The 15,076-nt window shown below is 47.7% G+C and overlaps 1 protein-coding gene across 9 annotated transcripts in view; it reads right to left on the reverse strand.

Annotated features, from left to right (window-relative positions):
* Nucleotides 1-1,662: 1,662 nt before the first annotated feature.
* The window catches only part of Dag1 (dystroglycan 1), a 67,046-nt gene continuing 53,632 nt past the window's right edge, over nucleotides 1,663-15,076 (reverse strand). For all 9 annotated transcript variants that reach the window (XM_076577019.1, XM_076577018.1, XM_076577020.1 and 6 more), the window contains one exon: nucleotides 1,663-6,462. In XM_076577019.1, coding sequence (XP_076433134.1) covers nucleotides 4,060-6,462 — 2,403 coding nt within the window. In that variant the 3' untranslated portion in view covers nucleotides 1,663-4,059. The remainder of the gene's footprint in view (nucleotides 6,463-15,076) is intronic.

Below are 15,076 nucleotides of genomic sequence, written 5' to 3' on the forward strand. Positions count from 1 at the left end.
GGTTGGAACTCACTTGAAGAAACAAGCTAGAAGCTATAACTTGGCAAATAGTGTGGAACCTCTAGAAGGTCAGGCAGCCACAATTCCTAACCACACAAGGCTCTCCAGGATCTTGGCTCTCAAGGCAATGCCTTTACGTGAGATTGGTAAGCGTTCAGACCCCTGCACTTTGCTTTCTTCTCTCTTTGCAGGCTGGCTCAGTGACCGTGATCCATTGTCTCAACTCCATTCCCTAGTTCACTGGGCATCCCAGAGCCTGTGGAGACAGCACCATCCTTACCTCAACACCACACTGGAAAGCCATGATGGAGGGGTCCCAGGAAGTGGCCCTGAGCCAAATCAAGTAGAAAAGCAAGTTCCTGAGTCCCTTTCTGCCTGTCCCCCACCCCCTCCTGTCACTTTGTGTCTAGCTCAGAAGACATAGGCAGACTCACCTCCATCAAGAAAAGATCACAGGAACTTGGCTGGAGTGCTGGGAAGCAGATGTCTACCGGGCTCAACAGACACTCACCTCCTGCAAAGGAGGCAGGGAGCAGCAGGCAGATCCGTCTGCAGCCTGCAGTCTCTTCTTCCTGCTCTACTGGGTCATCCCGAGTTAGACATTAAGTTGGGCTTTCTGAGGGTCAGCTTAACTGAGAGCAGTTGTAGGGTCAGTTCCTGTGCTCCTACTGCTAGGTCTAGAAGGTTAGGTACCTGTCTTTGAAGACATGTCGGAACAGTCTTAACTGAGACGGTGTCCTTAGACAAATCTCGAATCCCAGGCTGGCCTCAGACTTACTAAGTAGCTGATTTTGTCTTTGAATTCCTCGTCCTCTAAGCTCCATCTCCCAATTCTGGGGATACAGGTATACAGCGCCGGGCCTGCTTGAGACAAGGCCTTTGTGCCCAGGTTTGCTTTGCCGGGGCACTTGCAACATGCTGCACCTTTAGGTCCTGACTCCCGCCGTTGCTGGAGCATCAGGGAAACTGAGTGCAAATCTGACGGTGAGCTGACAGAGGCAGAGAGCAGTCAGGAGAGGCACCAGTTCTCTGTAACCAATGGCAACAAGTGTTCTGTCTCCTCTCCCCACCTGTAAGCACTGTCCCAGGAAAACAGGCCTGCCCTTTCCTAGGTCCTGAGTATGCTCTGTCTACAGAGATGCCTGTCTATATCTGGACAGGCACTTAGGGTTAGCCACCCAGAATCCAGACGCTCAGGAACAGAACACACCCTGGCTAGTGGCCGGCCAATCCCAAGCCTACAGGTAGTTTTGGGTAGAGGCTGGAGTGGAAGCTTGTCAGCATACCTCCACCCCACTCTTCAGGGGGCTCGGCCCAAAGGAAACCTGCCCAGAGCTGGCCCTTCTGAGGCAGGAAGCCTTTCCCATCCTCCTCCTCTCCACTCAGTCTCTCCAGATTCCAAGCCACACCCTACCCTTGGAAATGAAGAAACTGAGGACCAAAATTAGTCTTCCCTGGCTCAAAGGCAGGAGGAGTGCCAAAGGAGCCTCCATAGTGGCCGAGTTCCTGGAACACAAACCCAGCCTTGCCCGGGTACAGAAATGCTTGAGCTTCTGTGCGGGCGGCTGGGCCGGCTGAGTCATTCTTCTTTGACATATTCCCTCCTATCCTTCATTCCCAGGAACTTAAGAGATCAGGTATAAATAGACAAAGGCACTGGCATTGTAATAAAGACACTGCTTTTATTTAGTTTGATATGTTTCTATACAGAATGCAGAAAACACATCTTAAAATCATATAGAAGGAAATAAAAACACATCAGTGGTTGGTGAACACTTGAATGTGAGATTGGCTCTCCGTCTCAGAGTCCGATGGCCATCGCCAGCTCAGGGCTCAGGGAGGAGGCTGCCTGCAAAGGCATTGTTGCTCTTGTTATTCTGTTCACTGCCCCATTGCCTCCAGTTGCTATGACAACAGGCCACTCTGGGCCAGCCTCCTCTCTACATGGCAATGCCCAATGGTGGGGTTGCTAAGAGCAACAGAACTATCTGGAAGGCTTTCCAAAGCCTTCACCTGGAATATTGGGATTTACTTATTATTTATTTTTGATGAGGTCACCAGAAATAATTTCATCAGGCTAGATCCCTGTTCCTGACTCTGGGACATCAGGGAAACTCCAGCTTGGACCAGAGCTTGGAGGCACAAGGCCCAGTTACCAGCCACCCATGAAGCACTCATCTGCAGACTCCCCCATGGGCACTGCTCACTGCAGAGCACCCTGCTGAGGGCTGAGCAGGAAGGGTAGGCCCTGTGGAGAATGCAGGGGGAACAACCCTTTGGAAACAGCACATCCCTCCTACCGGCTTTCCCTTCCTGAGACAGCATACCCTCTGCTAAACAGTCGATATGGCTTAGAAGTTACTGCTCCGTATGCAAAGGGAGCCTGGGTCCACCCACCCGCCCTCTATCAGGGAAGGGATACATTATTGCAAAAGGCATTCCTCCCTAAAAGGTACCCGAAATAACTCAGACATCAAGAAAAGGCATGCTCAAAATGGTTTCTTCCAAAGGAGGAGAATCAAAGCAGAGTGGGTGCCCCTGAGTCATGGGACAGAGATACAGATGGATGGACGGTGTTCTGCTAAAAAAGGCAAAGGAAGCCTCTATGTAACCCAGAATTAAACCCATTAGGAAAGGGGGGGTCAAAATGAGCAAAGCCATCAGTTCCATGGAATCAACACTAGGAGCTTGTACAAACTGCTGTTAAGCATCACCGTTTTTTAATCTTTTTTTTAATAAAACAATTTGAGGCTGTATAAAAACTTTAGTAAAAAATTAGCTTTGAGAGCCCACAGCTTTTTACTATGAACTATTGCTGGCACTCCTCCCCAGCCACCAGACCTTTTCCAGTTGTTCAGGCCCAAGGCCCAGGACTGGAGCGCCAGAGAAGAGGGGATGGGGTGCATGGGGTGGGGCTGTGGACTGGGGACAAAGTGGCCAAGGTCAAGTGAGGAAAGATCATCACATGACATAAAAATATTGCATCTTCACCAAAATGTCCCCCACTGAGTGTTTCAAAGACCATGATACTCCTTTTAAGAGGGAAGAAAAAAGAAAAACAAACAAAACAAAAACCCACGGAGAAGGAAAAAGAAGGTTGATGTGGTCGAGTCCTTCGACCTTCCCAGGTGCCCCCACGAGCAGCTGGCCCACCTTGGAGCACCTAGGTTGGGGGCCACAGCCACCAATGCCTCTTGGAGTCCCTTTTCCACAGAAATGAAGACCCCCCTCAGTGGTAGGCCACTAGCGTGCATGGGGTAGAGGTCAGGATGTCCACGGCCCAAGAGGCCCCTCCAGCTTCCAGCCCCTGGCAATAGCGGGAGAGCAGACCCAGCACCAGGACCCTGGCACCAGAGCCAGGGCCAGGAGGCCCTCAGTCAGGCTCTGGGGCATCAGAGCAACCAAGTTGACATAGTGTGAAAAAATAGGATTCCTTTGATAAAAAATACTGTCCCTTGGTCTTCTCTAAGTTTGAAACACCCTGGGAGCTTATTTTTAGCAAAGCAATTCCCCATACCCACCCAAAAATTATACGTACAAGTTTAGGTAAACAGCAGATTAAATGTAAAAACTTAACCTTAACTTCTGAAAGTCCTTTGAATTTAATCTTTAGCTACTGTTTTCCATGTTACATCCTGCAGCTAGACACACGTGAATAGAAAAAACAGTACAGTTAGTGTTAAAGGCAAAATGCAGAGAGCTGGGGGCCACCCAGCACTGCCTGCGAGTTCATTCACGGTTCCTCGCTCCTCCTCCTACCTCTACTCAAACAGTGCTTTCAGAGCCAGCCATCAACACGCAGCGAAGAATTTTCTATGAACAAACAAAAAGCTGTTAGGCAAAAAATAAAAATAAAAAAGTCCCCAAAGTCTCTCCAGCAGCTTTGGGGTTTGGGAGGAGCAGAGAGGGCGGGCTCGTCCAGGCCCTGTGTGTCAGTGTGTGCTAGGTCAGGTGTTGGCTACCGGCAGGCAACGGTCTGCGGGCCACCGGTCTCCACAGACAACACCGAGGTGTCCCCGGCCCCTGCCCTGCCCCTGCCTCCACCCAGGCGCTTGTGGGTTAAGGGGGGACATACGGAGGGGGTGATCGGTATGGGGTCATGTTCTTGGGACGAGAACCCTTGCCCTCCATGGGAGCTGTGAAGGGTGGGGGTGGCTGGTAGGGAGGTGCATTAGGATCCTCATCCCGCAGAGGTGTGTATTCTCCCACAGTGTCCTGGTTCAGAGGAGTGGTCTCGGGCACGCTCTGGTTGGGGTACTCAGGAGGTGGGAGGGGAGCCTTCTCTTCCTGCAAGATGAGTGGCATGCTGGAAGAGGGTGGGGGCTTGGAGTCATCCAGCTCATCTGCAAAGATGATAGGCACCCCCTTTTTGATAAAGGTGGCCTGGTCCTCAAGGGTCAACTTGCCCTTCCGCTTCTTCCGATAGCAGATCATAGCAATGATTCCAGCAATGAGCAGGATGGCTGCAACCACAACAGCTGGAATGACTGTGTGCAGGTAAACATCATCCTCACTGCTCTTCTCTGGGTCCCTGTCTGGAACCTCTGTGGCTGGTGCTGCTGAGGTTCCAGGAGAAGGTGGTGCCACAGGGATAAACTGTAGGTGCCGACAACTGCCAGAGCCTGTCACGGCAATACTCACAGCCTTAAAGTCAGGCTCCAGAGCATTGGAGAAGGCAGGCCGAGGTTTCCCGTTTTCATCAGCAATCCTGCGGCTCAGCCCTATGATCTGTTCCTTGGGGCAGGGCTCCAGGGGCAGTGTGTTGTTGGTCCATTCCACCACAATAGAGCCACGGGTGATGTTCTGAAGGGTGATACTGCTGCAGTTTCGGTCCCCAAAGGCAAAGGCTAGCTTCTTCACCAAAGCAATTTTCTTGTGGATGTCATTCACCACTGGTGCTGGGTCACCTGTAAACTTGGCCTTGAACCGTGCAGGAGCTTTGTCCCCTTGTGGGCGCTTGTGAACATGGATCTCGAAGGCGTCCACAGCAGAAAGGCCCCCTTTGTCTGTGGCATGCATGAAATACTCATGCTTTCCCACATGGCTGCTATCAGGCAGGCCGTACATGAGCTGGCTGTTGCTGTTGAACTGAACCCAAGACTTCTCGCCTACCAGCTGCTGCTCTCGCAGCTTCAGGGTCAGCTTGAGCTTGTCAGTAGTGGTATCCTCATTATCATAGAAGGTATCTGATGGAATCTTCACCTCAAAGTAGGTACCCACCCAGGCATCTACCCTGTCAATGTGGTTCTTGAGCTCTGGCCGCTGGTTAGGTTCTCCACCACGGGGCACTCCACTGGTGGTAGTACGGATACGAGTAGGTGGGGAAGCTGTCTCCAATCTGGTGATGGGTGCTTTGGTGGTGACCCGGGGTACTGGTCGGGGTGTCCGTGGTTTTTTGGTTGGCCTTCGAGTTGTGGTGGTTGAGGAATCAGTTGAAGGCGTTGCTGGTTTTGGCGTGGATACTCGTGGCTTCTTGGTGGTAGTTGTTGGAGGAGTAACAACTGCTGTGGGCTCTACATAGCCAGGAATGGTCAATGTTGGCCGAATCTGGCCAGGAACTGTGGTCCCAGCTTCGGACACCCGAGTAGGCTGGATAGGGCCCAGGGTCGGGGTCTGAATAATGGCACCTCGAGTCCGAGTGGTGACCGTGGGCTTCCCAGGAACAGGATCTCTGACAGGAGGAGCCATGGTCTCTGTTGGGGGTGCAATGGCTGGAGATGTGGGGGTAGGCACTATCCTGGATGGTGGCTCCTGGATGGCCGTGGTTGGGGGCCCAATGGCAGTAACGGGTGTGGGTGTAGCATGGATCTGCCTCCGGATTCGTTTGGGGAGAGTTGGCTTCTTATTGGCAATGTGCCAACCCACCACAGGATAACCAAGTTGGGCAGACATAGCACCCTCCCTAGCAGGAGTTTCCACACCACGAATGTCAGGCACACTATTCTGGTTCAAGGAGCAGCCTAGTTTCCATGAAAGCAGAGCTCCATTCTCTACCACTTTCTTTGCATTTCCTGGGCCAGCCATGAAAGCTGACATGTCAAATAGTCTATTATTTACTACAGGTACCAACTTCATGTTGTGAAGTTCTACTTCTGAGAAGCTCTGCATTCTGTTCAGGAGATCAATCCTTTCCTTTGGGGTCATCTTGGTGAGGTCAGCATCCAGTATCACTGTAAGGACAGTCACTGGCTCATCAGCAGCACAGGCAGATGACGCTACTTCGCCAGGGTCTGAGGAGGCTGCCCGTACAGACTGTGGTTCATTGTGGTCTTCAGGGTAGACCTCGATAGCGAACACACTGGAAGTCTGGGGCACATGGCTCCCATTGGCTCCCAGCCGCGCAGCGCTCACTGAGATGTAATGGACACCTTTATCGGTGTCCAGAGGGAGGCCTTCCAAGGTGTGACTGTGTGGGTCCCAATGCAGCCAAGACGGCAAAGCTTCCTTCCCTGCTGCAGACACCTAAAAGAAATGTAAGTGTGAGCTTTAAATGCTATCATTGTTACATAACCTAAAAACGATCACTACAGTAAACAACTGGCCTAATCTGAGTTATGTGATAGACTGAAGGAATAATTTAGAATTCCTGCTGGGAAATCCAACTCATCACCACCAAAGGAGAGCAATAATGTCCTGTTACATGACACAGAAGACTGGGACACACTAACACACACAAACAGATTAGGATGCCATGGACCTTAAGCATGTATGGATTTTGTCTGGGAATGACAGTGCACAGCTGTAATCCCAGAACTCAGATTGCTGTGGATGCCAGGCGGTGGTGCTCAGCACTTGGGAGGCAGAGCCAGGCAGATCTCTGTGAGTTCCAGGCCAGCCTGATCAACAGAGCGAGATCCAGGACAGGCACCAAAAATACACAGAGAAACCCTGTCTTCAAAAAACAAAAATCAAACAAACAAACAAACAAACAAACAAACAAAAAGAGCTGCTGTGGTTATGGTGTCTCTTCACAGCAATAAAAACCCAAGACGTATCGATTGTCTAAATTAATCCCACTTCTCAAGAACTGTGGTACCCAGGGTAGAAGGACTAAAAATCAACTATTCTAGAACAATGTCTGCCAAAGGAGTCTCAAAGAATCTCTGGTCTTGGGAGTTCGCTCAGTTGATAGAAAGCTTGCCTAGATTGCACTAAATCCTGGGCTTAATCTCCAGTACTGAATAAACTGGGTATGGGGATACACAGTGATTTTGATTTAATGTGAGACACATGAAACCCTATCTCCAAAAAAAAAAAAGGAAGAAGGAAGGAAGGAAGGAAGGAAGGAAGGGAGGGAGGGAGGGAGGGAGGGAGGGAGGAAGGAAGGAAGGAAGGAAGGAAGGAAGGAAGGAAGGAAGGAAGGAAGGAAGGGAGAAGAATCATCTCTAGTCTCTAAAGTAGGTTTCAGAGTGAATCAGGTAAAGGAAAGAAACATACACAGCCTGCTTCTGCCCTTGACACAGAAGAGACCTAAGGCGCTCAATTCTTTATTATCCCCCAAAGAATCGTTCAAACTTCTTTCAGTGTGCAAGTCCTTTTCCACAGTGACATAAATGGAAATACTCAGAGCACCCAAAGGAATTTCAACGCAGAAACTTCTATCAGCTGGCAAGAGAGAAATTAATACTTGCTTCTTGCCTAGGCTCTGCTCACCTTTGTGAAACACATACTCCTGCCCCTGATGTAAGAAAGGTCACTCATTCTCTGCTCTGACTCAAGATGCTTTCAGCCTCGAGTCCAGAAACACAATGGCCAACAGAGGGCACATATTCAACACCACTCAGGGACTATTCCTAATTTAAGGCCACAGCTTCTTCTTTTTTTTTTTTTTTTCCCTTTTCTTGAGACAGTTTCTAGGTGTAGCCCTGGCTGTCCTGGAACTCACTCTGTAGACCAGGCTGGCCTCAAACTCACAGAGATCCACCTGCCTCTGCCTCCCGAGTGCTGGGATTAAAGGCGTGCGCCACCACTGCCTGGCTGGCCACAGCTTCCCATGACAAAGAAGTTAAAGCCATGCCTTCTGGGCACGCAACTGTCTGCCTAGGTCTTCTTCCTGTCCAAAATCCAGGAACCTGAGTATTTAGAGTAGACTCCAGTTCAAACCTAAGATTTGTACCCAGGACACATTACACCACAGATTTTTTACTTTCTACACTTCAAACTGGTTCAGACTTGTCACATCCAACAAAAACCTAAGAAGCCAACCGACATTATGAGGAGACACCACTAGGGGGTGCTCTCTTCTCAGTCCTCTCTGAACTACCACTGAGGAGTTAGTTCATGAGTGATACTTGTCTGCTTTCTCGTGAAACTGTAAACCCTACAGCGTACCATCAGCTAATAAATGCACCACAAAGAATCACCTACCCTGTCATTCACCAAACAGAAATATTAAGAAATCCATAAACACGACTGCTTTCCAATCCATGAAAAACACTACATATTTCCTTAAAACCATCGAGTTATAAGATTTTTTCACATTTCTTCTGACATCCTGACCACAGCCTTCCCTCTGCCGTCTCCCTCTGCTTCTCTCTCCCAGATCCACTGCTCCTCCATTTGCCTGCAGGACAACAGGCCTCCCCGGGACAGCAGCTGAGCTGTTCTGCCGCCGTGTGAGCCTGTGCACCGTCTGCAGACAGCACCTGTTAAGGCCAGAAAAGGGTGTTGGAGCCCCTGGAACTGGAGTTAGACGGCTTTTAGCCAGCATGTGGGTGCTGGGAATCAAACCCAAGCTCCAATAATAAATATTTCAAGTGTTTCAGATGAAAAGTCTAAGCTTGAAATTTTTTTCAGTTCATTATGAAAGATAAGAGAGTAGTTATGTAAGCACACAAAAAAGTCTTACTTTGTAAAATAATTAATTAGTTAAATAATAAAAATCAGGGGTTAGGCAAATGGATGGAACTAGAAAATATCATCCTGAGTGAGGTAACCCAAACCCAGAAGGACAAACATGGTATGTACTCACTCATAAGTGGATACTAGATATAAAGCAAAGAACAATCAGACTGCAACCCACAGAACCAGGGAGGTTATATAGCAGGGGGACCCTAGGATGACTGTGGTTTATAATAAGTTTTGGGTTTACTCAATTATTAGGCAAGCCTCAATGAAACATTTCACTATTAGGATAAGAATTTATACTGTATCAAGCTGATAACAGAAAAATAAATAAATAAATAAATAAATAAATAAATAAATAAATAAATAAATAAATAAATAAATAAATAAGTAAGTAAGTAAGTAAGTAAGTAAGTAGGTAAGTAAGTAATAAAAATCAGGGGCTAGAGCAATGGCTCAGTGGTTAAGAGCACCAATTGCTCTTCCTGAGAACCCAGATCCAATACCTAGCACCCACATGGTGGCTCACAATCATTTGAAACTCTAGTTCCAAGGATTCAACACCCTCTGCTGGCTTCCATGGGTATCGGGTATACTCATGGTGCACAGATGTAGACAAAATACCCATACACATAAAAATAAATCTCTTTTTAATTAAAATAAGTGATACAAAGATTTAAGGCTGAAATGGAGTGTTCACAGAACCATGAGATAGTTTACAGGGATTGTTGGGAGTAGGAAGCTTACCAGAGGGACAGGTGGTGAACTGCACACCAGAGGGTGTCTCCTAACCCACTCCATCCCAGTGGCCGGTCACTACAGAATAGCTGCTCGCTTAGGGCACAGGGAAGACAGGGAAGACAGAAAACAGGGTGACGAAAGGCCTGGAACAACTCTGACTTTCCGTCTGAGTATTTTAGTAGCATGGATGAGTGAACAGCACGTGCTTCTGCTAGTCTGTCTCCAGCTACACAAAACCAGAAAGGGTCCACTTCCTCAAAGCTTCTCAGTCTAGCTATTCTACGGACCTCCAAGAGCCCAAGTTTTGATGTCAAACAATTCCTATGGAATAAACTCAGGCCACTCTATGGCCAAGATTCACATATTCTCAGCCCTGGAAGCTGTGCTGGCTTAAGTTCTCTGTCAACTTGACACAGCTAGAGTCATCTGGGAAGAAGGAATCTTCATGGAGAAAATGCCTCTAGTAGACTGGCCCGTGGGCAATGCCACCCCTGGGCTGCAGTTCTGGGTACTATAAGAAGGTAGGCTGGACAAGTCATGAAGAATAATTCAGTAAGCAGCACTCCTCCACGGCTCCATCAGTTCCTGCCCTGACTTCCTTCAATGACAGACTGTGAGATGAAGTGTAAGAGCCAGGCGGTGGTGGTGCACACCTTGAATCCCAGCACTGTGAGTTCGAGGCCAGTCTGGTCTACAGAGCAAGTTCTAGGACAGCCAGGGCTATTACACAGAAACCCTGTCTCGGAAAAAACAAACAAATAACAAAACCCTAAATAAGATGGAAGCCATACACTTAATGATGCCAAGTAACATTAAAATACGTTAATATCATGTAACATATGTAACAAAGATGAACAAAAACCTGCTTTTTTAACTCCACCCAACACTGTGCATGTTACCAAATCAGCTATACCACCCCATTTCAAACTGGCAAGAATTAATGAGATTGCCAGCTCTACACCAGGTGAGCTGGCGTGGGCCTACAGTCACAGCTGCGAGCCCAGAAGTTCAGGACAGTATGTGGAGGGACATCTCAAGGGAGAAAAATATTTAAAAACAAACTGGTGTGTTGAGAACAAATTATTTCACTATTATTTCCAGGATCCTTTGTTGGTGTATAGGCAAGGTCTTGGGTCACCCAGGCAGGTGGGCCTCAAATTCTACATAGCTAAGGATGACTTGAGACTGTTACTGATCCTCCTGCCTCTGGCACTCTTAGGTGCTGATTACAGGCAGGCACCACCACAGCCTCTTATGCAGTGCTGGGAATGGGTTCATACACTCGAAGCAAGCATCCTACTGACTGGGCCCTCCCATATCTCTGATAGACTTACAGACCAAACCACATCAGAAAAACAGCCAAGCCTCTCCAACCTGTCCGGCTACTTTCCTTTCTGAGGACTCTGGCTTCTCAGTGCCCTGGAAGCCTGCCCACTTGCTGGCTGCAGACTAGTGGAGGCCAACCTGGATCTACAGCCCTGAAGCAGACACTGTGCTGGGTCCTGGGTGCTCCTTAGATAGGAAGGGAGAGAACCTCTTTATGCTAGAAAGCCTAAGCAGCACTTTCAATAGCAACAATCTGTTTTAACCTAAGGTCCAAAGTCACCGATATCTACAGGAACATGGTTCAGTCAGGCAAGCTGGCAACTTTGCATTCCAAAGGCCCTTTAGGGAGAGGTTCAGTATGTCTGAAGGGCTGGCTAACAGTGTCCCCAGCCCCAGAGCCTACTAGTGCAATGCCATCCTGAGGACATGTGTCTTGGGGCCTGGCTCACCACAAAGGTGCTTAAGGATGAAACATATACTCTGAGGATAGAAACATATACTCTAGGAATAGACAGAGGGCCAGTGATTAAAAGCATTTGCTGCTCTTCCAAAGGACCTATGTTCAGTTCCTAGCACCTACATCAGGTAGCTCACAGTGCATGTAACTCCAGTCCTTGGCAATCATATGATCTTTTCTGACCTCTGTGAGTATCATCTCACACAAATACACACACACACACACACACACACACACACACACACACACACAAACACACATAAATCTAGAAAGAAAGAAAAGATCTGTTCTACCCTAACAAAGCAAGAGCCACTTGTCTATAAGACAGTTCCTGGCAGGCTGAAGCTTTACCCAACCCATGTCTGTAATCTGTAAGATGGGGGGGGGGGGGGATTTCTACCCTACTATGATTATAGGGCAGACCCATGCTAGATTCTGCCAGTACTGGTTTCCCACCTGCTCCTAGGACTGTGAAGAGATCCAGCAAACAATAAGGTTTCTGCTTAACAGCCCCAAACCAAGGCTCCACTCCCCAGTCCTCCTTCCCACTTGGCTTTGGATCCAGTGTAGTGAGGCCTTGATTCCCTATTCACACTTCAAAGCATCTAAAGGGTACAGAAATGCTGTAGGCAAGGCAAAGCCAGGGACCTATAGGCAGCCAGACAGAGACTCTTCAGAAGCTACCTGCTGCCCAAGATTCCAAGTGAGGATGAGGGTGTGGAGGGGAGCTTGCTCTAGGTGAGAGCCCAAGACTAACATTCACCTTTTAAAGTTTAAAACCAGTATCCTAGCCAGGTGTCATGGCTCACACCTTTAATCCCAGCACTCGGGAGGCAGAGGCAGCTGGTTCTCTATGAGTTCAAGGCCAGCTTGATCTACAAAGTTAGTTCCAGGCTAGCCAACGCTACCTAGTAAGACACTGTCTCAAAAACAAAACAACTAAAGACAAACAAACGAACACTGGTGTCCTCCCCAGGACTTGGAGGAACTGAGCTAGAACTGACCTCCTCCCTATAGACTAGCTCACACAGTATCCAAAGATGCTGTGCAAGTTGTCACGGGAGAAAAACAATTAAGTCCTACCTAGCTGTAAACCACAAATATGACCAGCATGGCAAGATATATCCAAGGGAATAATAGTAGAACTTGGGGGTTACTAAGAGCCATCAAATTGGATCTAAGGCCCTCTCAATAGGTGGGAACTCATGCATGGTACTAGAAGCCTAGTCAACTATTCATGGCTGGTAAAGTCATGAGCCCTAGAGAAGAACCTAGTACTGACATCTTCTTAAACAGGTGGAATTCCCAACAGCATTCTAAATACCTATCCTTATGCCCACAGATGAGTGTGGTTCTCACTTCTCATCACGGAAGCTTCTTTCTGCAGCAGTCAGAGACCAAGACAGAAATCTACAACTGGTCAAAGTGCAGAGAACAATTGACCAGGGGGTGCCAGTCCCCAACTGAAACATCTACAGCCACAACCCCTATACCTAAGGCTCAGGTAACATCATGGAGAAGGGGTAGGGAAGAGTCTAAAAACAAGGGGACCAGGATTCCTGCTGCCAGATGGTGTCTATATACAACAGGTAACTACACATGTAAAATCTGAATAATATGGTTACCTAAACAAGACCTATGCAATAACATTAGTTGATATTCCAACAGAGAAATCACAAGGCCCCACCCCTAGATGAAGAGCTACAGCCAATGAATACTAAGAGAGGGAGAATCAGTTTTCTCCAGGCACGAACCCTGATAGATTATCCAGTCCCCAGTGGCAGCACTGAACATGTGTATGAACTTCACTAAATGAACTCAGTAGATTATATTTATATATGCACATGTGTGTATATTATAACAATAATAATTAAGAAAGTCATGAATTTGAGAGGGAGTGGGGTACATCCAAGGGCCTAGAGAGGGAAAGCTGGGGTGAAAATAATGTAAACACTGAACTTTATGTATAAAATTTTCAAATGAATAAGTGAATAAATAAATGTAAAGCAAAACAACTGATATCCTAGATCCTGTACATTTATCTGTGAAATTCTGGCTATCTGCAGATTCCTGGGTTCACTCAGTATAAACACCTCTGCCTTGGGACTGGACAAAGTGTTTACCTAGCGGACCATGAATTCTAGCCCCAGCACCACAGGAAAATAAAAATCTGGCCTAGCTGTGCAATAACTCTAACTAAAGGCAGACAGCAAGGTCTGCTGGTCTTGCAGCAGCCATCTTGGAAAGGATTCTTTACAGGCGGTGGGTGCATCTGCAGGAGGCAGAAAGTGCAGAAGGAACCCCAATTTGAGAGGTTGCAGGCCACAGCCCACCTAAAAGTACATAAAGCTTTTTACAGTTCAGCAACAGTTGGATACCATATTTTTGAGACAAAAGGAGAGCCCAGCACAGATGAAAACCAGATCTCAAGTGACCATACACCAAACTCAAAAATCTTAACCCATAAAGTTCACCCCAAAACAGGGGAAACCAAGGGTCTAGAGAGATGACTCAGCAGTTAAGAGTACTGGCTGCTATTCCCGAGGACCTGGGTTCAATTCCCAACACTCATTCGGAGGCTCACAATCTGTAACTCCTCTTCTAAGGAGTCCAACACACCCTCTTCTGGCCTCCACAGGGACTTGGTGCACAGATATACAAGCAGGAAAAAAACCCCGAGTATGTTCAAAACAAGCAAACAAAAAACATAGAGACTCAAAACCACAAAATGGACATAGCCCTGTAGAGTTCCAAATACTATCAGCAATGTTGACAAAGAGTCACCCTAACTAGGGAAATAACAGTTTTAAACAAAATTTTTTATATTTACTTTTTTTTTTTTAAAGACAGGTTTTCTCTCTGCAGCCCTGGCTGTCCTAGAACTTTCTCTGTAGCCCAGGCTGGCCTCAAACTCAGAAGTCCACCTGCCTGTCTCCCAAGTGCTGGGACTGATGGCGTGCGCACCACCGACCAGCTAAAGTTACCTTTTTACTGCATGTGAGTGGTCTGCCTGCATGTTTGCTTGTGCACTACATGCATGTGTGGTGCCTTGTGAGGTCAGAAGAGGGCACTGGATCCCCTGGAACCGTAGTTATAGATGGTGGTGAGCCACCAAGTCAGTGCTGGGAACCGAACCCAGCCAGATTCTCTGCCAAAGTAGAAAATGCTTTTTACTACTGAGCCACCTCTTACCCCAGAAATGCCAGATCTAAAATTCTGTCCTTAGCCAGGCATGGTGGCGCACGTCTTTAATCCCAGCACTTGGGAGACAGGGCCAGGTGGATGGATCTCTGTGAGTTTGAGGCCAGCTTGGTCTACAGAGTGAGTTCCAGGACATCCAGAGCTGTTACACTGACTGAGAAACCTTATCTCGTGTGGGGTGGAGGAGGGGTAATTGATCCCCTTCAGTCACACCGTGAGATGACTAATAAGCTCAGTTCTAAGACACTGCCTCCAGATTCTTTATCTATGCCTTCTTACATGTAGAACAGGACTCAGAAAATTAAGAATTTGAGGACAGATGGACAAGGGGGCGCAGTAGAGAAGTATCCATATGCACTAAATGCCAGGAAACACAACTAAAGGCTCTTCTTCCTCTCAACCCCGTACCCTTCAAGACATGGAGAAAGAGCAATTGAGTAGGAGTTTCCATTACTTACTCTTCATCAAAAAGGTTTCATTCACAGTCTGAACAAGCCAGTCAAATAT

Source organism: Peromyscus maniculatus, chromosome 7 (genome assembly GCF_049852395.1).
Source record: "Peromyscus maniculatus bairdii isolate BWxNUB_F1_BW_parent chromosome 7, HU_Pman_BW_mat_3.1, whole genome shotgun sequence".
Lineage (NCBI taxonomy): Eukaryota > Metazoa > Chordata > Mammalia > Rodentia > Cricetidae > Peromyscus > Peromyscus maniculatus.